The 26,122-nt window shown below is 40.7% G+C and overlaps 1 protein-coding gene across 1 annotated transcript in view; it reads right to left on the reverse strand.

Annotated features, from left to right (window-relative positions):
* Positions 1-26,122, reverse strand: part of ATP8A2 (ATPase phospholipid transporting 8A2) — a 500,148-nt gene that overhangs the window by 27,620 nt on the left and 446,406 nt on the right. Inside the window, exons 33-34 of the mRNA XM_042457059.1 lie at positions 8,658-8,746; positions 87-191 (exon numbers count right to left, since the gene is read on the reverse strand). Of these exons, the coding sequence (XP_042312993.1) occupies positions 87-191; positions 8,658-8,746 (194 nt within the window). The remainder of the gene's footprint in view (positions 1-86; positions 192-8,657; positions 8,747-26,122) is intronic.

Raw genomic sequence — 26,122 nt, forward strand, 5'->3', positions numbered from 1 at the left:
GGTAGCAATGCATGGAGAAAGAATAATGATGGGGGAGAAGGAATATTAATTTGGCATGCTTCCAGTTAAGATGGAATTGCCCCCACCTCTTTCCATTACTATCACGCAGCATAGATTTTCTCAGCTCTTTGGACTTAGCTTCCAACTCTTGAACCTGCTCCAGCAAAGTTTTATGGTAGGTGTGCTTGGCCCTGTATCACAGGAGAAAAAGACACAAAACAAAGAAACCAACACATCAGCTTTGATTGGTTGTAAAAGACTCAATTTTTCCATGCAGAGGAGACAGAAAAGATGGTGCTTCAGCAGAGCTGGCCCAATGCACTGTAGGTTACTCCAGGATTTATTTATTATTATTTTTTGCAAGGCTGCAGAGGATATTTGGCCCCAGCCATGGATTTGATTTTATCTGAAGTTCTTAGTAGCAGCAAAAGAAGAATTTACACACCCCACTCACCCCAACTTTGTATGTGCAGTTGGGCTAGCTGTGATCCTAGGAAGATTTGGATAAATCAAAAGAATGCAGCAGTATAGAAACAACTACAGGAGTCTGTCTTTGACAGTAGAGACAGCAAAATAATCTGCTTTAACTTAGCACCCTTTCTGCATTTAGACATTTTTTTGGGGAAAAACACTATAGATGGGCTGCACCATCAGGGCCTGGTGCTGCTACCATGGCTCTACTCAACAGCTGGTCATTCAACTAAGGGAGAAGGAATTTATCATTTATTCATAGAAGCCCATTACATCCTTTAAACAATGCTCTCCAGCACATAGAAAATCTGATGAGACACTCTTTGATGACTATGACCTATTCTGGTATTAAACCATTACCTTCTACAAATGGTTTCCTCTTCTTCCATAACATGTCACTATCAGTGAGCCAGACAACTATCCCTTCCCCTGTACCCAGAAGCCTTTGTTTCCATGTACAGTGAACACAGAATGTACAATAAAAGCTTTAGGACAATTTATATGTGAAAGTATTTGCATCTTCAGAGTGACTGGCAGGCCCTTATGGCACAATGCACTAGTTCACCTAGCTACAGCTCTGCCATCTTTCTTCTCTGTGCAGTTTCTTTTTATGTTGCTTAAAAGATAATCTCAAGTAAACTGTGATTTAGTAGCTTCGATTTGCATGTGTCCAGTTATATATTTTTTTAAAAAACCTGTAACCAACATATTTAATAAAGAGATCATATATTTTCATTCAAGATTACACATTAGATGTTAGTTTACTGGGGTCATCAAAAGAATATAGACATTTTCAGATCTCATATCTAAGCATGAATTTGCACTCTTGCAACTGTTTTTGTGTTTCAGGTATGAAGATGTTACCCAAAATGCAAGGGTTCTGAGAGAGCACTCACACTTAATATTCAAACAGAGGAATTTTATTAACTCAAATGACAGCAGCCAAGGGGGCTAGGGCAACTAAAGTAGGGATCGAGCCTGTGTATAATGTTTCTAAGAAACAGGATTCCTAAGTGCAGATTCAGTGCAATTTTATTTGTAATCAAGAGAAATCAATAATCACACAAGGCATTTACTCATGCACACACTCAAGAACTAAGAACATAAAGGTGGTAGCAGATAGCAACTTAAAGGGGTAGCTCTAATTGGGGGAAAGTAGTGAAATGGAAAATGGCTCAGTAGAGTGGCTAGCTTAGGTCAGGGAGTTGGGCAAGAGACGGACAAAGCATCTGTCTGCATCTCAAATGAGACCGAATTGGGAGTGCTTTGGCAGACACTTTTATAGGGCAAAACATATCAGAGGGCAGATTTCAGGACGTGAAAAGATATCCAGGAGGGAGACCTGAGCAACGAAGTTGAGAATGGCTGGGGAATCAGTGCAAATGTCCTTGGACAAAAGGATTATCACTTGCAGAAGGAAATGTACTTATATTTCTATTCCTGTGTAAGTACCAGGTCTATTGTCCACCATCACTCCTATCAGTGCAGGGACCATGCAGATTTATCAGTTTATCTATCCTGTCTATGTGCTTTGGAGCTCTTCCATGCAGAGTACGAGATTTCCTTATGTGGCAAAGAAATTTCCTATGCTGGGGCATCCTCGAGGCTGTGTTTTAAGCATTCTATTGATATCAATTTGATAACAACATGAAGGAGGACTGTAAATGTTACATTTACACACCTTGCTAAAAAGTCATTTAGGAACATGAAAAACAACAATAAGAATGAGCATATATGAGTTTTGGGCCTGTGTGTTTGCTCTCTTTACTTCTTTTGCATGGCTGTGAGAAGGAGTTTCCATTTTCATCACAGCTTAACTGTGTTAAATGAAATCATGGTTATTTTAAACAAGCCTGCTTCAGAATCCATGACTGAATGTTAGCTTGTTTTAAATTAACTGTAGTTAAAACCAAGTACATTTTATTGCTCTATGCAATACAACAAAGAGATGAAAGAATGGAAGATGCATTCAAGGTGCAGAGCACTTGGGAGAAATAAATCACGGTAGCTTCTTCAAGCTACAGAGACAGAATCAACTCTAATTCTCACTAAAATCTGTCAACAAATATTGAAAACAAAACAATGGCCCACTGAATAGAAATCGTCAATCCCCAAGATAGAGGAAATAAGGGATTGTAGTAACCAGAGGACCAGCACATTAATTTCCCATGCAAACAAAGTGATACTCAAAATTCTGCTACAGAGATTTTGCCCACATATAGACCAAGAAATACCAATTGCCCAAGCTGGGTTCAGAAAAGGAAAAGGCACTAAGGATCATATTGCAAGCATACATTTGATAATGGAGTGCACAAATGAATTTCAGAAGAAAATCAGGTTTTCCATACCTTGGCTCAGTCATTAATCAGAATGGCAACTGCATTCAAGAAATTTTTAAAAACCCCATAGGACTTGGAAGGGGAGCTGTGAAGGAACTTTAAAAGTTCTTCAAGTATTAAGATATATAATTCAACAGTAAAGTTAGGATTGTCCATGCCATCATATCTCCAATTTCTATATATGGTTATGAAAGATGGACAGTGAAGAAAGCTGATAGGGAAAAAAATCAACTCATTTGAAATGTGGAGCTAGAGAAGAGTTCTATGGATATGTGAACTGCTAAAAAGACAAGTTAATGGGCCCTAGAGGAAATCAAGCCTAAAATCTCCCAAGAAGCCAAGATGACTAAACTCAGACTATTATACTTTGGCATAATGATGAGAAGACATGACTCACTAGAAAAGACAATAATGCTTGTCAAAGTAGAAGGCAGTAGGAAAAGAAGAAGAACAAATTCCAGTCAAGGAAGCCATGGCCCTGAGTCTGCAAGACCTGAGCAGGGCTGTTGAGGATAGGGTGACTTGGAAGTCTCTCATTTACTAGATCACCCTAAGTTGGGATCACCCAACTGCCTAAGTTGACTTGATGGCAGTTAATGACAACACATTGGGAATGAATCCTACCTGAAATTTTAGACAGGTGTGGCCTGTGATGTGGCCAACATCAACATCTGACTTTGTGCTACTTTGGGTTTAAACAGTAATATAATGAGCTGTGTAGTACTTTTGCTGTAATAAGTAATGCTCAGTCATTATTTTAAAATGCTACTGAGGGTGCATTTTCAAGTGATTGGAATTCATCATATCAATTTAGAGTTGTAAAAGTCTTAAAAAAAGTAATAACATGGTACAAAACATGTATAACCCAGATCAGGAAAATGAACAGAGTTTTAAAAGTAACAAAATTAGTTATTTTTAAAACGTAGCAGTCCAAACTGTTCTGGCTAGGAAGGAAGTTCCTCTGTTCTTGAAAATACAGATTGTGAAACTGGATGATTACAGATATAAATTTGCAAGAATTAGAAAAGCAGCAGAGCCATTCTGAGATATAAATACTCTGAAGAATATGAAATCACATAGAAATAAAAAACTAAAACAAAAAACCCAAAACCAAACTTAATTAGTTTTAAGTTACTGAAACTTCTTAGGCTACTTATTAAACTCAGCTTCCTTTTTAAGAACTCAAACTTTCAAATTTTGTCTTCCTGATAGATAAAACCTGCTTCAAGCTTTGGCCTATTTCCTCAGTAATATTTTCTATTCGCTTTGCATTCACATCCAGCTTAATTTGACTGAATAGATAAAAATATTGACCTTGAACTCTTCTGCTTAAAAAGAGATGATCTTTATTAGAATAGGCAGTAGTTAAAAGTTTGGATCTTTAAAAAAAATTGTGTGGCTCCATTCTATATATGTTAGTTGGAAGTAAAGACTCATGAAATTGATGGGGGCTGTAGAGTAAGCATATATAGGAGTGCAGTTTTATAATATTACTTTTAGTAGAGATATCCAACTTGTACATCACATCTCCATTCCTTTTCTCCCCTCTCCAGATTTACACTCAATCTTTAACATCTTAGGATCTTAGGAGCCCTGATGGCGCAGTGGTTAAATGCCTGTACTGCAGCCATTCGCTCAAAACCACAAGGTTGCGAGTTCAAGACCAGCAAAAGGGCCCAAGCTCGACTCAGGCTTGCATCCTTCCGAGGTCGCTAAAATGAGTACCCAGACTGTTGGGGGCAAATTAGCTTACTTGCTGTTCACCGCTATGATCTTTGGAATAGCGGTATATAAATAAAACAAATTATTAAAAAAACAAAAACAAATTAACATTAAATAACAGAAAATTCTGGGACTAGTTAAAATCTGTGGGTTGACAATTGCCCGTTCCTTGGAGCAGAGCTGAGAAATTATGTGCTACACAAGCAATAACTTTATGCAACATGTTATTTTTGAGAGCAATACAAGTACAACAGCATGTCTTTCTCTGAACTACCATAATGATGAGTAATGTTGGTGCCTTATTAAGTGTGAGTAATATTTACAAGGGATCAGGGGTGTAGCTACAAGGGGAGGGGGAATGAAGATACTGTTATGCAAAAAATGAATTCTGTGTCCCAACTGAAATTTTCCTTCAGTCCCCAAATTTCTAACATTTTGGTAACTTAAAACTTCTGTTTAGCATTTAGAAATCCAGTTTAGCAACAGGATAGGCAAAGTTCCCAGATGGATGTGAACACAGCAAATAGAAAAGTTCTAGGTAGAAATGATTTTCATTGTTTCACTTTCCACAATTCTAGAAATTTGGGGACTGAAGAAAAATTTAACTGGTGGAGGAATTTTTATGGAGAGGGTAATGTTATCATATTATATCTTTATTTATTTAATTTATATCCTGCCTTTCTTCCAACACAGGGAGTCAAGGCGTCTTACAAACATTTGAAACAAAATACAACTTTAAAAAAGTATAATTACTTTAAAAAAGTTATAAATTAAAAAAGCATAATTTAAAAAAGTTAAATTAAAAAGTCAACAAATTAGCTTTGCTAATTTTATTGTTGCTATAATTACTATGTATTGTTTGTTATTTACTGCTATTGTTAATCACTATTTTATTATTGTTTAACGCATTGCCATGTTACATTTGTTTTTTAATTCATGTTTATTGTTACTGCCTTGTATCATCCCCTCTGTTGTAAGCCGCTTCTGTTCCCAGTGATTGGGCAGCATATAAATAAATCCTATTTATTAGGTACAACTTTTAAAAAGTATAAAAATTAAAAAATAAACTATAATTCTGTGAAAAAATGCAAGTTAAAACATTTTAAAAATACATTTAAAACATAATGAAACACAGAGACAACACATCTTATTGCAAGTGCCATCTGCAGCAACATGTTAATAATCAAAGATTTGCCTAAATAAAAAGTGGTCTCCTTGATTGAATCTAGCCATCTGCCTTGTGGTCTTTCTCCTTCTGCTGCCTTCCTCTTTTTATAGCATCACTGCCATTTCTACTGAGTCTTTGGCGGGATACAAATCGCCATATAGTACGTCTTCTATATGTACTAGGGTTAGGAAGAGGCGGTGCTTCTGCACCCCCCTAACCCTAGTACGTATAGAATACGTACAACATGGCGGCGCCCCTTCCACATGGGGGCCGCCATGTTTATGTATTGGACGCATAGAGTCCAGACGTGTCGCGGCACCTATGATGTCGCGAATGCGCCAGCGGCGCCTCGTGACGTCATAAAGGCGCTGCAAAAAAAGCTCCAAAATGGAGCTTCTTTTTTGCTCCGCGCAGGAGCCACGCGGTTTGGCTGCTGCAGCTCCCGCGTGGAGCAAATGGCGCCAGCGGGAGACCACCGCAAAGCGGTGGTCTGTATCCCGCCTTTCTTTCTCATGGTGTGTCCAAATTGCAGCAAACTCAATTTAGTAATTCTGGCTTCCAGATTGGGCTTGACCTGTTCTAGGACTTATTTGTTTGTCTTTTTGGCCATCCACATCTCAAATAAATTGATTTTCTTTCTATCTGCTTCATTTGCTGTCCACTCCAGCTCTCATAGTACATGGTGATAGGAAAGACAATGATTTTGACAATCCTAACTTTAGTAGTCCTTGTTATTTCTTTGTGCTTTAGCATCTTTTCTAGTACTTTCATAGCTGTTCTTCCCAACCCTAGTCTTCTTCTGATTTCTAGACTGCAGTCTCCACTCTGATCAATGTTTGATCCAAGGTATGGGAATTCTTTGACTATTTTGATATTGTTGTTATCTAGGATGATAACATTATCTTGCTTGTGGGAGGGATCAGTGTGGTAATTCTGTAATTATTGCAAATCTTTTTGTCTCAATTTTTGTGGATAGGAATGTACACTGATTGCTTCCAATCTGTGGGCTACTGTTTTGTTATCCATATTTGTTGACATATTTTACTTAGAATGGAGGTTGTTTTGTGGCTGTGGATTGTAGCAGTTCTATTGGTATATCATCTGTTCCTGGTTATTTGTCAATTGCTTTGAGTGCTGCTATCACTTCACTTTCCAAAATTTGGAGTACACCTTCATAAGTTTCTTCTTCCCATTTGTGATTCATCACTTCACCTTTTATATATAACTCTTCTGTGAAATGCTTCCATTGTTTTTTTTTTTAAATCATTGTGATTGTGTTTTAAGGTCCTCTTCTGATGGTAGAGTATCCCCACCTTTGGTTTAAATATCTCTTTGAATTCCTGGATCTTGAGGAAGAGGACTCTTGTTCTTCCTTTTTTTGTTGTTGGATTCTATTCTGTTGCATTGGTTGTTGTAGTAATTTTCTTTATCTCTGTGCACTAATCTTTGTATAGTTGCATTTATGGTTCTGATTTCTTCCCTGTTTTCGTATACTATTTATTTATTTATTTTCATTCCTTATTTTTGCTTCTTGTCTTTCGTTTACTGCATGTGGCATTTGTTGTTTCTTCTCTTTATTTTTGGTCACTGCTATCATCTTTCTGCATTCCTCTCTGACTATATCTTTGAACTTCTGTTCATAGTTTTTCTGGTTCTTGGTCCACTACTCTTAAAAGGGCAAATCTATTTCTTACACTTTTTAAAAACTCTGTTGGGATGTTCTTCAGGTGATATTTTGGATATTAGTAGTTCATGGTCTGTGCTGCAGTCTGCCCTGGTCTCATTTTTGCCACAGCAATGGAGCTTCTCCAACTTCTGTTAGCTATTATGCACTCTATTTGGTTTTTGTGTTGATCATTTGGTAATGTCCATATATATAGTCTCCTCTTTGGCTGTATAAAGAAGGCATTTGCAAAGAATAGATTGTTGGCCTCACAAAACTCTGTCAGTAGCTCTCCAGTTTCATTTCTTGTGCCAGTTCCAAATCTCCCTACTATCTTTGATTCTGTTCTGCTTCCTACTCTGGCAAGTAGTCCTGTTTTGACATGTTGTCTACTTCTTCCTGCACGTCGTCATAGAAATTCTTGATTTCTTCTCACTGCCCTCTGGCATTGGTGCATATATTTGGATTATGGCGATGTTTGTTGGGTTTCCCTGAAGTCTTATTGATATTATTCAGTTGGTCTTCATGTTATATCCTTTGACCGATTTTGCTATGTCTTTCCTCACTATTAGTGCTACTCTGTTCTATCTCCTTTTTTTATTTCCTGAGTAAAACACTGTGTAGTTGTCTGGCTCAAAATTTCCTGCTCCTGTCTGTTTTAGCTCACTCATTCTTAGTATTGCTATGTTTATTCATTCCTATCCCTCCCTTTTAAAAAAAAGTATGTCTAGCTTCTCTTGGTTCATGCTTCTCACATTCTATGTACCTATGATGTATCACAGCTTCAGAACTTCTTTTCATTTTTGAAAGTGTATACTGTGTGTCTTCCTGCCTTTTTGAGATCTGTTGTGCCTTTTGCTACACATTTTTGTGCTTGTACTCTGTTCTGTCTTTTTAGCTCCCTGTTTGTTCTGTCCCTGTCTCTTGTTCTGTTTTGGATTTCTTGGTGAGAGGCTGCCACAAGGAGTCTACCTTTGTCTCCCTCCACACAGTGTTAGTTACAGCTTCCACCAGTGTCACTCATCACTACTGCTGCTGCCCAGTAGTTGTCTACCATCCACATTTGGAATTGCTCCAGTTCTCCCTCTTTCTTTTCCCTTCCAATCTCCCTCCTAATATACCTCTCCCTCTAGTTAGAATCCTGCCTCCCTCCCTTCTTACCTTCTGCTAATACACATCTATAGTAATTTAATGCTAGTACCTGTTTTTGCTTTCACTTCCTGAGTGTTTTGTTCTTTCAAAAAGTGAATATAAGTTGTTACAAGAGGCACAATGTTCAGTTCTTCAAACTTACGCTCTCCATGCCACATCTTTAACAAGGCATGCTGTAGGCACCAGCAATAAACCGAGCCAGAAGTATCCACATCTCAAGACCATTCCTGCCTGTAAAAAAGCAGCAATAAATATGGCATTAATCATGATTATATTACAGTTTGTAGTAGAGATATCTGAAAGGGAAGGATATGATGACAGCATTGCTGAAAAAGGATGAAGATAACAATACCATAAAAGAACATGTAACCTATTGATCTAGTAATTTTATTTAACAGGAGAATTAAATTAATTTTTCCCCATTTTATTTATAACCCACTTTCCCCTCAGCACTGGCAGCTTATAAAACTACAACTACTACAGATTAAAAAAGAATACAGATAAAAACATACAAAAGGTTATCACTGTTAAAATGTAATAATAGTAAGTATACTGTTACAACACTTAAGAATTTAAAACAAGTGGGGAAATGAAAAAAAGAAGGAAGAAAAGAACCATTCCTGCTTCCCTTACACCTGACTGATGTGAGCTCAGAATTCCCTTTGGAGAAGATATATTTTCTGCCTTTGGATGTCCCCAGTCCCACCAGCAGCACTGGTCTCTGCCAATGTATAGCCCATTCTCTAACTCCAAGGACCCTTCAAATTGCTTATTGTAACTACAGGGCAGAACAGCTGTTTTAGAGCATGAGCCATTCTCACAGTATGCTACTATGACCAAAATTACAGTGGCCTCTTGATATCTATTGTGGTTTGGTTTCAGAACCCCCTGTAGATTCCAACATCTGTGGATGCTCAAGCACCATTATATACAATAACATATTAAAATGATGTCCCTTATATAAAATAGCAAAACCAAGCTTTGCTTTTTGGAATGTATATATTTTTGGAATATTTTCAAGCTGTGTATAGTTGAATCTGTGGATATGGAGGGTCAACTGTACCCTATCATGGCTGTGCTGCATATCTTTAGATTGTTTAATGACATTTTGTGGTTAATGAGCCTCAGTACTTCAAACTTTGCTTTTAGCACTTTAGGAGGAAAGTTACCCTTTGCTTGATTACAGAAGTTGCCTGATGTTGCTTCAAAGAAGAGATAAGCCCATCATACACTGCCATCAATAGACACTTCTTTCTCCACCAAAACATCCTCAACAGTTTTAGGTTTTTTTGCTTCAACAAGTATACGACATTGAACTAAATTTTTAATAGAACAGACAGCTGATGAGTCTTGATCATATAGTGGGAAACAGGCTGTTAAAGTTAGACTAGATTTAAGGTGCCTGCTTGGGTTGCTGTACTGACACATCTTATAGAATGCCAAATCTACCCAGTGTGTTTTGCTGGTAGCCTCTTTACAATTCAAAACTGTATTTAGCAACAAAGCTGTCATAGCAGCACCAGTGCTAGACAGGTGGTTTTCAATGCTCTGATCAGTTCTTTGATGCTAAGTCCTTCACACTATTACTGGAATGCTGGAGAAGTGGTAATCTTGTACACCAACTGAAAATAAGTGATTTAATAATATGCTGAGGCCCACTGGAAGAGTTATGCAAATTCAAATTTTGCTAGCTATATTAACAGTATGGCTCCCATGGCATACATTTAGCCTACAGCTCAGAAAATTACTTTTTGGACAAAAGTCCCCAGAATCCCCCAGCCAACATGGCCAACTGAACCAAACTGAAGTTGATGTCACCTGTTTCTGCATGAATTTGTTCCCCTTTTGTGTGAGTTTTTGCCAATCTTTGTACACAGTTTGTCCTGCATTTCGTAATGTAGGCCTTCTTTCCAATGTTGTCTGTACAAGGAATGTAGTCAAGAAATCAGAAGAAGACAAAGACCTGAGAGGGCAGCTATAAAGGAACTAGTTAAGATCCTGAAGAATAAAGATATGACATCAAATATCAAAGTCAGGCTCATCCATGCCATAGAATTTCCAGTTCTCCATAGGAAAAAGATCAACTCGTTTGAAGTACAGCCCTTTCTCAATAGGAATCAATTAGGCCCCACTGTATTTATCTATTACTTATTTGTAGTAGAGGAAGCATGCACACATACAAATACGAAAGCTGTTTATGCATTTACTTCATTCATTTATCAGTTACATTAGTAAATCTTGCCATTCCTCCAGTGTGATCAAGGCAGCCTATATGGTTTCCTACTTGTCACTTTCCCCTCACAACAACCCTATGAGACAGATGAAGTTAAGAGTTAGTGTCTCGTCTAAGGCCATAGAATCATAGAGTTGGAAGAGACCATAAGGAAATGCAGGAAATCACAAAGCATGCCCGACAGATGGCCATCCAGCCTCTGTTTAAAAACTTCCAAAGAAGGAGACTCTACCACACTCCAATGTGAATGGGAGGAAGAAACTTGAATCTTGCAATTATCTGGAGGAAAGAGTTTCCCTTGCTTGCTTAGAAGGGGTACAAAGAGGAAGAAGAACCTGGAATCTTAGAGTTTTTGTGTGGCTGGAAGGGGTTCCTCTGTTTGATTAGGTGAAAGGTGAGCAACCACTTTCTTCACTGGCAAATATGCTGGTGAGGATACAGCAGAAGATGTTGCACTTATTTTCCTGTTGTGTCCCCTTCACTTGCTTCAGAAGTTGCAGCAGGAGACCTGTTGCCCTGCTTTTTCCTGATGTGCTTTCTCCACATAGGAAGCTTACTGCAGAATAACATGACTCTAACCAGTTCCTCTTTGTGTGGGTGCTTCTCTGAAGAGAAACTGGCATGTAATGGCAGGCCAGCTTACTCCAGCCCTTAGGACTAGCAGTTGCTACTTGGCACTCCTGCTTTTTCTTAACTCTAGAAGTTTCTATCAGAGTGTGTGAATGTACAGAACAATTTGTATGAGAAAGTGGCAGATATTTTGAAGGACTAGGATCTTTTGAATGCAAAACCTGCTCTTTACCACAGTGCAAAGCCCAATCTCCTCTTTGGTACCCAACATTCTTTGGAAATGCAAGTGTTTTGTTCAAGCACTACACTACATTCTTTTTTTATTAAAAAAATTGCTCTGAATAATAAAGATTCAAAGGAAGGTAGCTGCATCCCCTCTATCAGTCTTTTTTTTAAAAACTAGACTCACAAATCCAACTTATTTCTCCCATCTTCCACCTGCAAAGATGGAAATTTACATTTTATAAAGGAAATAATGGTACTAGCCCCTTCATCCAGGGATTTGAAGGAGTGTCAAATATCTTGAATGGGTGGAGTATTGAAAATTCTTGTAATATAAGCCATTTAAAAACTCCACACAAAACAAAGCACAGAACACACATCAGAAAACACTCCCTCAGTTTTTAACTGCAGATAGGTTTTACAAGATCATTGAAGGGAAAAGCCAAATTAGCTTCATAGGAATAAGGAATAAGCTGTCCACAGGCATGCTACAACAAAGATGAGTAGGGTAGCCCTAGAAGGAGCACTGCTGAACCTAAAACAAAGATGTGTCATTTCTTAGTAGGTTCCTCAGACTCTGGGTTTCATTGTGTTACCAATGACCACATTGTCGGGACATCTGTTTTTATATATTAAAGCACAGGAAAGAACAAGCTTGCTATAAAACCCACCCATGAGGGACATAAAGTAATATCTCAAGGTTTTCTTTTCTCTTTTTATTCTTTGGCTTTGACAATTATAAAGAAAGCCTTATAGAAGACAAAATCCAATAGGAATTCATTTTATTTCCCTTTCTAGTCCTTTCAATTGTCCCAAATACCTCTTTCCCACACAGGTGTGGGTCATAGTTTCCATTTCAGAAAGCTGAATAGGAAACAGAGAATAACTCTTTGTTTTTTCTAGCCAGTTGAGATAAACTGAGATAAATTTGTTCACTTCCTCATCATTTTTAGCAGTTAGACATATTGAAACTTAATAACAGTAAAGACATTCAGGACTTTTAAGGATGCATGTGGAAATCTTGTAACTTTTGTCTGTATGTAGTAAATCCATTAGGTGCACGAGATATTAGTATTAGTTTTGAAAACACATGCCTGCATACTATCTACAGGAAAAGAGATTTTACCTAAACTTCCGATGGTAAGGGCTGTTTGACAATAGAATGCACTGCCTTGGAGTGTGGTGGAGCCTCCTGTTTTTAAAAGGTTTTTAAACAGAGGCTGGATGGCCATCTGTTGTGTGTACTTTAGTTGTCTCTTCTGCATGGCAGGGGGGTGGATTGGATGCCCCTTCTGGTGTCTTCCAGCTCTATGATTCTATGATCTGGGATCTATATCAGAAATCATACTCAAACTCTTAAAAGGTCAAACAGATAGAGGGATCAATATATAGGATCCAAAGGCACTGCCTTGTATATTGAAGACATTTTCCACTGATGTTGGCATGTAGCACTGCATAAACCCTTGCACATGTAGACATGTAGCAGTTATTTTCCTTCCTATTGTCCTTTCAATCTAGTGTTGTTTATCATCAGGTATTCTGATTGCCTAACCTAATTTATAAAATTAGTAATTGATTCCACCAAGAGTCAGCATCACCTATTGTACAAATGGGCTCCATCTAGTGCTGTATGAACAGACATCCAGTTGTGTGGTGGTTTCCTGTCCTCTCCTTACCCTTGAAGTCCCCTTCCTGCTCCACAAATCTGTTTCACAAGATGCCTGAAAATGTCTGTGTGGGGGGGGGACAGTATTTTTTTTTTTAGAACATGGCTTCAATGCATGTATACTCCCAAGTGGATAGTCAAGTTGTTGTGGAACCAATGTCAGTACCAAGTGAGCCTCCAAGGGCATTCCAAAATTAAGTAGAAAGCCCTTTACAATATCCCCTCCACAGTGTATTGTGATGGAGAGGTGCTAGAGCAGACCTTACTCTTGACCACTGTAAACATGCTCTGTCCACAAAAGTGTCTGTGAGTGCAAGGTACTCTACCACACCCAAACACTCAGAACCAACCCCCCTCCCCCCCATATTCCTGTGAGGTAGTGTTTCTTCTGAATAGCTCTAGCTCTCCTTGTTTGCAAAAATGTAAGCAGCACAAATACAGTAAGATCTATGGTAACAAATTTTGTCCCAGCCTTTGTATAACTAAAAAAATGTACATGGCAGTGGGCTGAAATTCAGAGACAAAGAATCATAGAGTTGAAAGAGACCACAAGGGTAATCTAATCCAATCCCCTGCCATGCAGGAATACACACTGTTTACAATTCTTCAGGAGACAGTGTAAATCTCGTTTTGCTATGAATTCTGCAACAAATGTGATTCTGTTAGGCTTATAATGTCCTCCTGTCTATTTGGGAGAGGATTACAGTGTCTGAAAAGTAAAGTACACATATAGTGCACAAACAGTCCTATGGGCACAATTTGGTTGAGTTCTCCAATTTTAAAGGGTTCAGGCTTGGGGTTTCAGGTATAGGGTTTCTGATTATCTGGACTTTGGATCAGTTGATTCACAACATGCCATGGATGGCTTGATTAGACAAGGAACTTGGGTAATGAAAAAAGACATTGCCAACTTTGAGAGGACTCAATGGTATATACTGTACATATCTGGTGAAGAGTCCCAGCTGCTGATGAATGTGGTTAGAGTTACTAGCAGCTCATAGTTTGAGCAATGGGGGTGGGTGGGGAGCTCATCTTGTAAAAGCAGGATGAGGTGCCACCACCCACTCTCCTCTGGGAAGACAGATGGCCAGTGGTTAGAAGTTAGCACTTCCAAACAACAATTTTCTTTCTCTCCCCACAAATAAAACCTTTATATATGATATACACAAAAGTTTCTTGTCTTGTCTGCCTCTAAGCCATTGAATTGTTAAGTCTAGAATCAAGATTCTGGGGTGACAAGTCTGAGCTTCTCAATGATGAATTTTACAGGCAATGGAACTTCTGCTTGACTGTGGCCAGATTTGGATTTCGGGCTCATTTTCAGCCGTGATCGCTCATTCCCACCTTTTGTCCCAGAAGGCGGCATTTGGCAGTCGGGAAAATAGTTTTTTGTGGGTTTTTTGGGCTATGTGGCCATGTTCTAGAACAGTTTATTCCTGATGCTTCGCCTGCATCTGTGGCTGGCATCTTCAGAGAATGCTGGCATGGAAGAGAATTGGGTACATATATACAGTGTGACCCTGGGTAGGAAGGAGTGATTTCCATGTTAATTTATTTATTTATTTAGTCAACATTAGCCACTTGACATCTGTGTATTGTTCTGTTGTTGATGGCAAGGCCTGAGGGTGGAAGGATATGCAAAGAGGATTAGTGTTTGTTTAATTAGTGATCATTAGTGGGTTACAGATCGCCCATTTGGGGTGGCCTGTAACTGGCCCTTTCCCTGCCGGATTGGGGCCTCAGCTGCCACAGTAGCAGCCTCTAAGGCCCTGATCCACTGCTTTCTAGGCCGCGGGGAAGCGGCAAAAGGCCGCTTCCCCGTGGCCTGGAAATGGGTGTCCTTGGGGCTTCAAGCTCCAAGGACACCCAGTGATGGTGGGGACCAAGAGAAAGGGGCCGCTCGGCCCCTTTTTCATTTGCGTCGCTGGCGCAGTCATGTAGACTAGAGGCTGCGCCAGCGACACAAATCCTGGAAGGAGCTCCAAAATGGAGCTCCTTCCTGCACTGCCAAAAGAGCGCCCCAGGCACTCTCATGTGGTGCGACTACGTCACTTCCGTGCTGCCTCGTTTGGAGGCGGTGTGGTGGTGATTTAGTCATGGCGGCGCCCATCTGTATAGGGCGCCACCATTTTCTACGCGCTCCGTGCGTATTGGGGTTAGGGGCATCGGGAAATGACGCCCCTTTCTAACCCTAGTATGCATGGAGCACGTACTTTTTGCCCATCTGGAATGGGCCATAGTTTGCTGGGAAAACCCTGACCCTGGGTGGTTTTCCATTTGCATTTGCTGAGTCCTGATTTTGCTGTTTTTGAGGACTGGTAGCCAATTTTTGTTCACTTTAAGGGTTTCTTCTTTCCTGTTGAAGTTGTCCAGGTGTTTGTGGATTTCAGTGGCTTCCCTGTACATTCTGACCTGATAGTTGTTGGCATGGTCCAGAATTTCAGTGTTTTCAAAAATCAAAAATCAGCAGTAGCAAAACACGTTATAAACCATTCAGGGCATAAAATGCGGTTTGAACACACTAAATTCTGGACCATGCCAACAACTTTCAGGTCAGAATGCACAGGGAAGCCATTGAAAGCCAATACTTCTCTGCAGAAATATAATTTTATTTGCAGAATACACTGGGGTTTTTTGTGTAGAACATGCTGTAGTTTGCACAAAATTCACACTGTTGTGGAGGTAAAATATTATTTTCTATGCAGAAAATGCTGTTTTGTGTGCAGAAAACCCTGCACATTCAAATTCTGCATGTAATGATTCACAAACTGTGAAAATAGGCACCAGTCCAGGATTCTCGATTTCAGGATTTCTTGACACTCAAGAAACAAGTTTTTTTATCCAACTTTGAATAATTCTGAATATTCTTTCCATCCCTAGACAACAGGTACATTTACTTAGTCAGTTAAATTAATATTGTGTGTAACAAAAAGAATCTAATCAACCTTTTCTAGTTAACCTTTGTTTAAATACATTCTTGGAAAATGCTAAAATAGTCCATCCAGTGATATCTATAGGTCATTAAAAGCCACACATGGTTAATCTGACTCATTGGTAATAAACAGGAAAACTGATTAGATATGGGAATTTCTTCTTCCAATTTTTCATTATTTTTCAAATAGGAGAGCATTGAGAATAATCAGACTGTGGCTACAGAGTACATTATAATTTATTGCAGGAAACACAATTACCGTATATACTCATTTATAAGTCGACCTCATGTATAAGTCGAGGGCAGTTTTTGGATCCAAAATCATGGATTTTGATATGACCCGTGGATAAGTTGAGGGGCAAACACTGGAGGATGTTACAAAAGATCTAAAGGAGGGAGGGAAACAAAGCACCACCTCCCTCCCTATATCTCACTCTCTAGACCTCTCCCAAGCATCAGTCTCAGTATGAAAAAGGGGAAACAAACCTCAGCGTGCACATGCGTGCGTGCGTGCACACACACACACACTTCCCCTTACCAAAAGCATCTCCAAGGCACATGGCTTGTGAAAAGGAGGACAGACCCCACTGTCTCTCTGCTTTTCATCCCCAAGATTCCCAAGGCTCATAGCTAGCAGAAATAGAAGACAGGCTTTTCTCTCTCTCTGCTATTCACCCCTAGGACTCCTAAGCTCATAGCTAGCAGAAATGGAGGACATGCCTTTCTCTCTCTCTCCCTTTCACCCCCAGGACTCTAAAGCTCATAGCCAGCAGAAATGGAGGACAAACCTTTCTCTCTCTCTCCCTTTCACCCTCAGGGCTTCCAGGGGTAGAAGCCAGGGCATGTTCCTTTCTTAACAGCAACTTGTTAGGTCTGGCTGCGTGGGAAAGCAGAGAGGGAAACAGACACACATACACAGAGGGAGAGAGGAGGACATGAGAGCCGGTGCTGGGGCTTCAAACAGGGAGCCGTTACAAGGCTACAGAGAAAGGTGGGCACTTCTTCTTTCACAAAATTTATTAACATTAACTCATTGACCCTTCCATAAGTCTACCCAGGATTTTGGAGTTCATTTTGGGGCATAAATTTTTGGACTTATAGTTGAGTATATACGGTATGTACTGATTAGTGGCCCTGCTAAGCCTTACTGCAGAAACAAAATAATTCATTTTTAAAGTTATCCCAGGAGGTCGCTGACAGGTTACAATCATTTTTACAGTTTTAATTGTAAGTTTTGACACATATTCAAAAAGTTAACGTATTATTTTCACATGAAGCTACACACAGAGAGATGTAGACCACAAATCAGGAAAACACTGTTTATATGAAACAGACAGTGGGGCAAAGTTGCCTGAATTAATAACTCTTTTGATGTCAGTCTGCACATATAATTTATGACAAGAAGAGACCATTCAATGCCACCCTTAGTTATCATCACTTTAGCATTGGCAGCTGGATTTCTTCTCACACAGCAGCTTTTACAAGTAACCCAGCCTCACATAGTAGCTAGTTTTATATAACAGTTATGCCTTTATCATCTATGCTGCAGGGGGAAAATAATTAAATTTTAGAGAAACCCACCTTTGAATAAAGGCTCACAGGGAGTAATTATACTGAACAGAAGCCAAGGAGTCCCAATGAAGATATCTAGTACAGTAATACAAAATGTAATATCAATGTACCAATGGGCCAAATTAAGATTACTGAGTGAATAATAATACTGAAATGTTCTCCTGTCTATATGCTATACTAACAAGAGATCGGGGGGGGGGGGGAATTGTACTGACCTTCCACCTTCTAAGAGCGTTTAGACAAGATGCTGAGAGGGAGGATGAAACACAGTGGTTCCCAATCCAGGAACTTCCTGAGTATAGAAATGAACTGATGCATATGCTCACAGAAGCAAGAACATTCTCACCCCCCCCCTTTTTTTTTTTTTTTTTTGCATTACTGGCTACCCATGGGAGCAGCCAGCTTCTATGTCAGGGGTGTGGCAAATCCTCACTGGGTCTTATCTCAGACTTTGAAGGAGTTGTCCAAGATGCTGATCCCTTTCCCTCAAAAACATTTAGCACCTTGGAAAGATCCTTGAAAGTCTATAATCAAACCCAGAATGGAAATCTCAAGCCACCCTTTAGCTTGTTAACTGAGTAAAGGAGAACATCTCAAGCTGCCCCTCTCTACACTCTGGCCATGGTCCGATGATACTTTTCATCAGTGATGTCACTAAGGGGTACACTAGGGGAGTACAGAGGGTGCAGACTGTACCTGCTGACACCCCAGAAGCAGAGGGTGCACCTGATGGGGATGGCACACCTGCTGGGTGAGCAAGAAAGGGCATCATGTCTCTTTCTCATTTGCCCAACAGCTGTGCAATGGCCCTCTGGAGGCTGCAGCACTGCCTCCCAAGCAACAGGGAGGTTGATGGGGGGGGGGGGTCATGCCTTTCATTTGGGATCCAGAGCAGCTACTCCTCCAAACAGCTGCACCAGTTTCCAAATGATTATTGGGGGTCCAGGAGGTGCCTTTAATTTGGGGTCTGGCATGGCTGCTCCCCTGAGCAACCATGCCAGAGCCTGCACCCCCCCAGCAACCATCTTGTTGGATGGTGGTGGGCTGGCTGGGGGGCAGGAAAGCAAGGCATTGGAAGGGAGAGTGGTCTTCCCCCCACTGCCCTCTCCCCTGGGTGACAACAACCACAGAGATGTCACTGCTCTGCATTTGTCAAGTACTGAACCAGAAACCCAATACTGTACAATTAAAGGTGTGAAAGAAGGGACTATGGGAGTTGTAGTCAAAGATTGCCCATCCCAATTCTAGGCTGTGGCAATACTAATGAAGACAGAAATACATTTGCAGCTAGAGATTCTGTGTACACCCTTGATACCCAGGATGAGGATGAGAATTAGAATGTTTTATAGAAGCATTTCCTGATCAGTGAATACCTTTAAAGTCCCATAAACTAAAAGGAAAGAATTTTTTGCATATCAGAAATGAACACGTACTATTTCATGCAGGATTCTTTCCAGTGGCATCCCTTAGGTTGGTATCACCCAGTGCAGTAACTCGTGGTGTCACCCTCCCCCATTGACTTCCTCCATACAGAATCTTTAGCAATCCTTTTTTTTTTTTGCACTAATGTTACTCGTAAATCATAATTCTCATATACCACAGAGTGTCATGCTAATACAGTGTGCCCTTGGTTTACGCAGAGGATCTGTTCCAACCCCCCCCCCCGCGTAAGGCAAATGGATAAAATGGAGCTTGTGCATGGTGTGCGGCATGGCGTGCCCGCCATTCATTTCCAATCATGCGGCTTTCAACATAAGCTGAAAGCTATGTAAAAGGTGCCTGGGTATACGCAGGTGCACTGTAGTAAGGTAATATAATATAATATATAATAAAAATTATACCTTCAAATTACAGTATCATATACAGAACCTAAATATATTTACATATGTATAGTGAAGAGTTTGGTTAAAAAGTGATGTTGTTGAAAGAAAATTTAAAAAGAATTTAAATAAAAAATTTCACATATTACATTATATTACATTTAAATTTTTGAAATTTGAAATTTTTTAAAAAGTCTTGGGCCTCTCCTTCATCCTCCCACTGAGCATGACCCCACTCCCACCATCTCTTAAAGCACTTTAAAGGGGAACAGATGAATGCCACAACACATTTCTGCCAAAAAGTAGGTGTTTGAGGAGCAGTGGTGTGCACCCCCACACCCCCTTAGTGACACCACTATGTCTTTTGCCTTCATTACTCTTTAAATTATGGCATGGATGGACAATTTCCAGGGCTGGTAAGAACAAACTGGCATCCCATGCCATAGCAGCAAAAAGAAGATTTTTTTCCTTTAGACAAACGTATGAACTCTACATGCACTTCAATTACAAGAAGTGTGCATTCAAGAGGCTTCTAAGAGTTTGATTCTACTTGTAAATAACTTGCATGGAAAACAACTTCTTTTAAAAGAAATGCTGCATTTTTTTGTTGCAGCAAATTCAGCAACAGAAAGGACTCTTGTTTGCAAGAATGGACAGGGATACATGAACATGGGTACTGAATTGAATTTGTCTCTTTTCTTCTTTGTAGAGCAACTTCTGTCCCAAGTAATAAGGGTTGTGTGAAAGCATCCATTACAGGACGACTTTCATGCTACCATGTTTAAGCAAGCAAGAATCTTTCAGCAGGTCAAACTCCAGAATTTGTTGCATGTGGGAGGACACTTTCATACAATCCTACTTGGTTGCTTGCATTTGTTTACAGCTGCAATAAGAATACCACACTTTAGGCCAAGAAAGCTGTATTTTTGGATGGAGGGTGCTACAGTGAATCTAAGTAATGAATAATTTCATCCTGTTTTAAGAAGGAGGAGAAGGGGGAAGAGGAGAAAGAGGAAATTTGATAGCTCTAAGCTTCAGTACACTTTATGGTACTGATTTATGTTTCTCTACTAATTAACATTACCAGAAAAAAAATTGGTTTGAGGTATTTAAGGGGAACTCTATTGCAATCTGTTTTCAGGAACTCCACACTGGAGGCACCTCAGGCCCTGCCTGAGTCTCTACAATGAATTACTTCCTCAAATACACAGGCCAAAGCCTTTCTGAAGTCTTCCCCATAATCCTCAACATCTGTTCTCTGTCCAATCCAGCCCAGCTGTGAGAATCTGCTGTCAGATGAGTGAACATACAAGTGCCTAAGTTAGAGGGCCCTGTGATTTCAGCTGAGAACTCCGGACATAAAGCAAGTTTCTGTTTTAAACCATTCACAATGTAAAGGAAGCACCTGTTCAGATAGGGGCCAAAACAAATTTTCCAAGACTCTTGTAAAAAGAAAAAAGCCTGACTGACAGCTTTGATTCAAGGTACAACATGAGCACAAGTCAAAAGCATTATTAGAAAGTGGATTCCATTAATAACATAAACAGGTTCCTTTCCTTTTCTGCCTCCACAATACATGCATCTGCTATTTAGGGTGTTTATTGCACAGGCCTGCAGGAACGCAGCTAGCACAGAACAGTCCAGCCAGAGAGAGGAGAAGGAGAGGAGCTGCTTGGCAGCCATTTTGAGACCGTGTGCTTGAGATCGTGTGCTCATTGCTGAAGGGGCGGAGCTTCTGTGAGTCACATCTGTGAGTCACAAGGGGGCGGAGCTAGCAGACTAGCTTTATATAATTTTGGTTTTCTTTAACTCAACAACTCTGCTCGAGTGGCATCAGGTTAGAATCAGATATTGAAACAGAACCTTCCCTTTAAGTGTAAGATAGCAGCCAGTACATTCCTTTAAAGAAGTATTCCCAGTAGATTGACTGTTATATTCATTACTAAAGACTTTGCAGTATGGACAACGAGGGATCTGCTGCAGTCACCTGCAACTCTTGTGGGATGTTTCTCTTCTTGCCTACAGAAGTGGAGAACTTCACATGCACCAAGTGCAAGTTGGTAGCACTCTTGGAGGAGAAAGTGCAGCAGCTGGAGTCCAGAGTAGCTACACTTCAGCATATTAGGGAACAAGAGGATTTCCTGGACACAATAGAACTAACGATCTTGGATGAGTACCACGCAGAGGAAAATGCTAGGGTGGAAGAGGTCACTTGCCAAACAGAGGAGGCAGACAGCTGGAGGAATGTCACAAAGAGAAGTAAGCCAAGAAGGAATTGTTTGGGGAGCTTGCAGCTAGAGAATCGATTCGAAGCTCTTTCCCTTATCAAGGAGGATGAAGAAGAGCAGCATGGACAGACTTCAGGGACAGAGCAGGGGAGCCTGAGAGTCCCACCCGAGGGAAAAGTCGCTGCTAAGCCTCGGAAGAGGCGTGTGGTCGTAGTGGGGGACTCCTTCCTCAGGGGTACAGAAGCAGTGATATGTAGGCCTGACAAGATGTCTCGAGAGGTGTGTTGTCTTCCAGGTGCAAAGAACCGGGATGTGACAGAGAGGCTGACAAGACTGGTCAAGCCTACTGACAAATACCCCTTCCTTTTGGTCCACGTGAGAACTAATGATACTGCAAGACACAGCATTCAGAACATCAAAAGGGATTACGAGGCGCTTGGTAGGAAGCTGAAAGGAATGGATGTACAGGTTGTCATCTCGTCTCTTCTGCCAGTTGAAGGGCATGGTCCAGGAAGGGAGAGGAAAATAGCGGATGTGAACAACTGGCTCCGCAGATAGTGCCGCCGAGAAGGATTTGGATTCTTCGATCATGGGCTGCAGTTCCACGAGGAGGGACTTCTTGCAACGGATGGGTTGCATCTCACGCCAGTTGGAAGAAATGTCTTTGCCAACAGCCTCAAGATCTTGATCAGGAGGGCTTTAAACTGAGTTCCGAGGGGAAGGGAAACAATATTAAGGAAGGCGAAAGGGATGGCGAAAATAGTCAAACTGACATAGAGGAAACAAGGCAAACAGTGCAAGGACCCAACAGTGGGAGGCAAAAAAACTTGCACAGGCAGCAAGTACAAAGTAACCATGGTCTGCGATGTCTCTACACTAATGCACAGATCATGGGAAATAAGCAAGATGAGCTCGAACTCCTAGTACAACAAAGCAAATATGATATAATAGGCATCACTGAAACCTGGTGGGATGAGTCTCATGATTGGAATGTGGAAATAGAGGGGTATAACCTTATTAAGAGAAATAGGCCAAACAGGAAAGGAGGAGGAATAGCACTATATGTCAGAAATATTTACACCAGTGAAGAGATCCTGGACATCAATCATGGAAGCCAGGTGGAGAGCATCTGGATAAGAATCAAAGGGGAGGGAAACAACAAGGATGTTATGGTGGGAGTCTACTACAGACCCCCAAGTCAGACTGAGGAATTGGATGATATCTTTCTAGAACAGATGACCACACAGTCAGAAAAGAGAGATGTAGTAGTGATGGGCGACTTCAACTATCCTGATATTTGCTGGAAGTCAAACTCAGCAAAATCCTCAAGGCCTAGCAAATTCCCCACTTGCCTGGAAGACAATTTCATGGTCCAAAAGGTGGAAGAGGCAACAAGGGGGTCAAGCTATTTTAGATCTAATCCTAACCAACAAGGATGACTTGGTTAATGGGGTGCAAGTAGTGGGATCATTAGGTGGAAGTGACCATGTTCTCCTGGAGTTTGTAATACAGGAAAGGAGAAGCCAGGCATAGTCAGACACGCATCCTAGACTTTAGGAGAGCGGATTTCAGTAAACTTAGAGAAGTATTGAGGGCGATTCCATGGTCAGAAATACTAAAAGATAAAGGAGTTCAGGACGGATAGGAGTTTCTCAAAAGAGAGATACTGAAGGCACAATTTCAAACAGTTCCAGTGAGAAAGAAAAACGGGAGGTGTCTCAAGAAACCAGGATGGATGACTAAGGAACTTTCAACCGAGCTAAGTTTGAAACGGAACATGTATAAGAAATGGAAAAAGGGGGAAATCACAAAAAAGGAATTCAAAGAAATAGCAGGCATGTGCAGGGGTAAAGTCAGAAAAGCTAAAGCGCAGAATGAACTCAGGCTTGCTAGAGAGGTTAAGAACAATAAAAAGGGCTTTTTTGGATATGTCCGCAGCAAGAGGAAGAAGAAGGAAACGGTAGGGCCACTGCGTGGAGAAGATGGCAAAATGCTAACAGAAGACAGAGAAAAGGCAGAATTACTCAACACCTTCTTTGCCTCAGTCTTCTCAGAAAAAGAAAAGGGTGCTCAACCTGAGGATAATGGAGCAGAGGACAGAATAGGGGAATTTCATCACAGAATAAGTAAAGAGATAGTAGAGGAACACCTTATTAATCTAAATGAATTTAAGTCTCCGGGACCAGATGAACTCCATCCAAGGGTATTAAAAGAACTGGCAAATGTAATATCGGAGCCATTGGCAATAATCTTTGAAAACTCCTGGAGAACAGGAGAGATCCGAGCAGACTGGCGGAGGGCAAACGTTGTCCCCATCTTCAAAAAGGGGAAAAAAGAGGATCCCAACAATTATTATCCAGTTAGTCTGACATCAGTACTAGGAAAGATTCTGGAGCAGATCATTAAACAGAGAGTCTGTGAACATCTAGAAGGCAATGCCATAATCACAAAAAGTCAACATGGGTTTCAGAGAAACAAGTCATGCCAGACAAACCTAATCTCTTTCTTTGATAAAATTACCAGCTTGGTAGATGAAGGGAATGCTGTGGATATAGTATATCTTGATTTCAGTAAGGCCTTTGACAAAGTTCCCCATGACATTCTTGCAAAAAAGCTTGTAAAATGTGGGCTAGACAAAGGAACTGTTGCATGGATCTGTAATTGGTTGACCGGCCGAACCCAAAAGGTGCTCAACAATGGCTCCTTTTCATCCTGGAGAGAAGTGACCAGTGGGGTCCCACAGGGCTCTGTCCTGGGCCCAGTGCTATTCAACATCTTTATCAATGACCTGGATGACAGAATTGGGAGCATACTTATCAAATTTGCAGATGACACCAAATTAGGGGGAATAGCTAATACCCCAGAGGACAGGATCAAGATTCAAAATGACCTGAATAGATTAGAAAGCTGGGCCAAAACTAACAAAATGAAATTCAACACGGAGAAATGTAAGGTATTGCATTTAGGGCGGAAAAATAAAATGCACAGATATAGGATGGGTGACACCTGGCTGAATGAAACTACGGTGTTTATCAGACAAGCTCTTAAAGAGGTACTATTCCAGTGTGACTCCTCTAGCTGCCTCCTGTTGCATGCTGGGATTGGCAGTTTTAAGGAGGGGTATTTAGAATTCTCAGGCAGAGAAGTTCAGCTCCTTAAAACTGCCAATCCCAGCATGCAACAGGAGGCTGCTAGAGGAGTCACACTGGAATTGTACCTCTTTAAGAGCATAGTGTGATAAACATCTACGTGTGAAAGGGATCTAGGAGTCCAAGTAGACCTCAAGTTGAACATGAGTGAACAGTGTGATGCGGCAGCTAAAAAGGCTAATGCTATTTTAGGCTGCATCAATAGAAGTATAGTGTCTAGATCAAGGGAAGTAATAGTGCCACTGTATTCTGCTCTGGTCAGGCCCCACCTAGAATATTGTGTCCAGTTCTGGGCACCACAATTCAGAAAGGACATTGAGAAACTGGAGCGTGTCCAAAGGAGGGCGACAAAAATGGTGAAGGTTCTGGAAACCATGCCCTATGAGGAAAGACTTAGGGAGCTGGGGATGTTTAGCCTGGAGAAAAGAAGGTTAAGAGGTGATATGATAGCCCTGTTTAAATATTTGAAAGGATGTCATATTGAAGAGGGAGCAAGCTTGTTTTCTGCTGCTCCAGAGAACAGGACCCGGAACAATGGATGCAAGCTACAGGAAAAGAGATTCCATCTGAACATTAGGAGGAACTTCCTGACAGTAAGGGCTGTTCGATAGTGGAATGCACTCCCTCGGAGGGTGATAGAGTCTCCTTCCTTGGAGGTCTTTAAACAGAGGCTGGATGGCCATCTGTCAGGGATGCTTTGATTTGGATTTCCTGCATGGCAGGGGGTTGGACTGGATGGCCCTAGTGGTCTCTTCCAACTCTACGATTCTATGATTCTATGAAAAGGGGATGCGATGGGAACAGAACGAGGAAAGGACACATTTTACTGCATGCTGGAACACCTCCGTTTTGAACTATAGCTGATCTACATGTTCAGCACTACACCGCAAGCAAGCCATTTGTCAAGTGGTAGCTGTAGCACAAATGAATCCCAATTTAACTATTAAAGCTGCAATCCTATACCCAATTGCCTGGAAATAAGTGACATTAATTTCAACAGAGCATGAAAGATAATGGGATTGGAATTCAACAATATCTAGAGGGCCACATATTCCCCACTTACATGGCAGTTAATGAGAGTGAACTGAGGTTTAATCTAAAAACGGAAACGTTCAACTACTATGGCACCATACACTCTCAACAGAAAATTATCTGGGTGCCTTATTTCTTCTTTGGACAGCAACTGGAAGCTGACATGTATTTTTCTCTATCAAA

This window comes from Sceloporus undulatus, chromosome 3 (genome assembly GCF_019175285.1).
Source record: "Sceloporus undulatus isolate JIND9_A2432 ecotype Alabama chromosome 3, SceUnd_v1.1, whole genome shotgun sequence".
NCBI classification, from domain to species: domain Eukaryota; kingdom Metazoa; phylum Chordata; class Lepidosauria; order Squamata; family Phrynosomatidae; genus Sceloporus; species Sceloporus undulatus.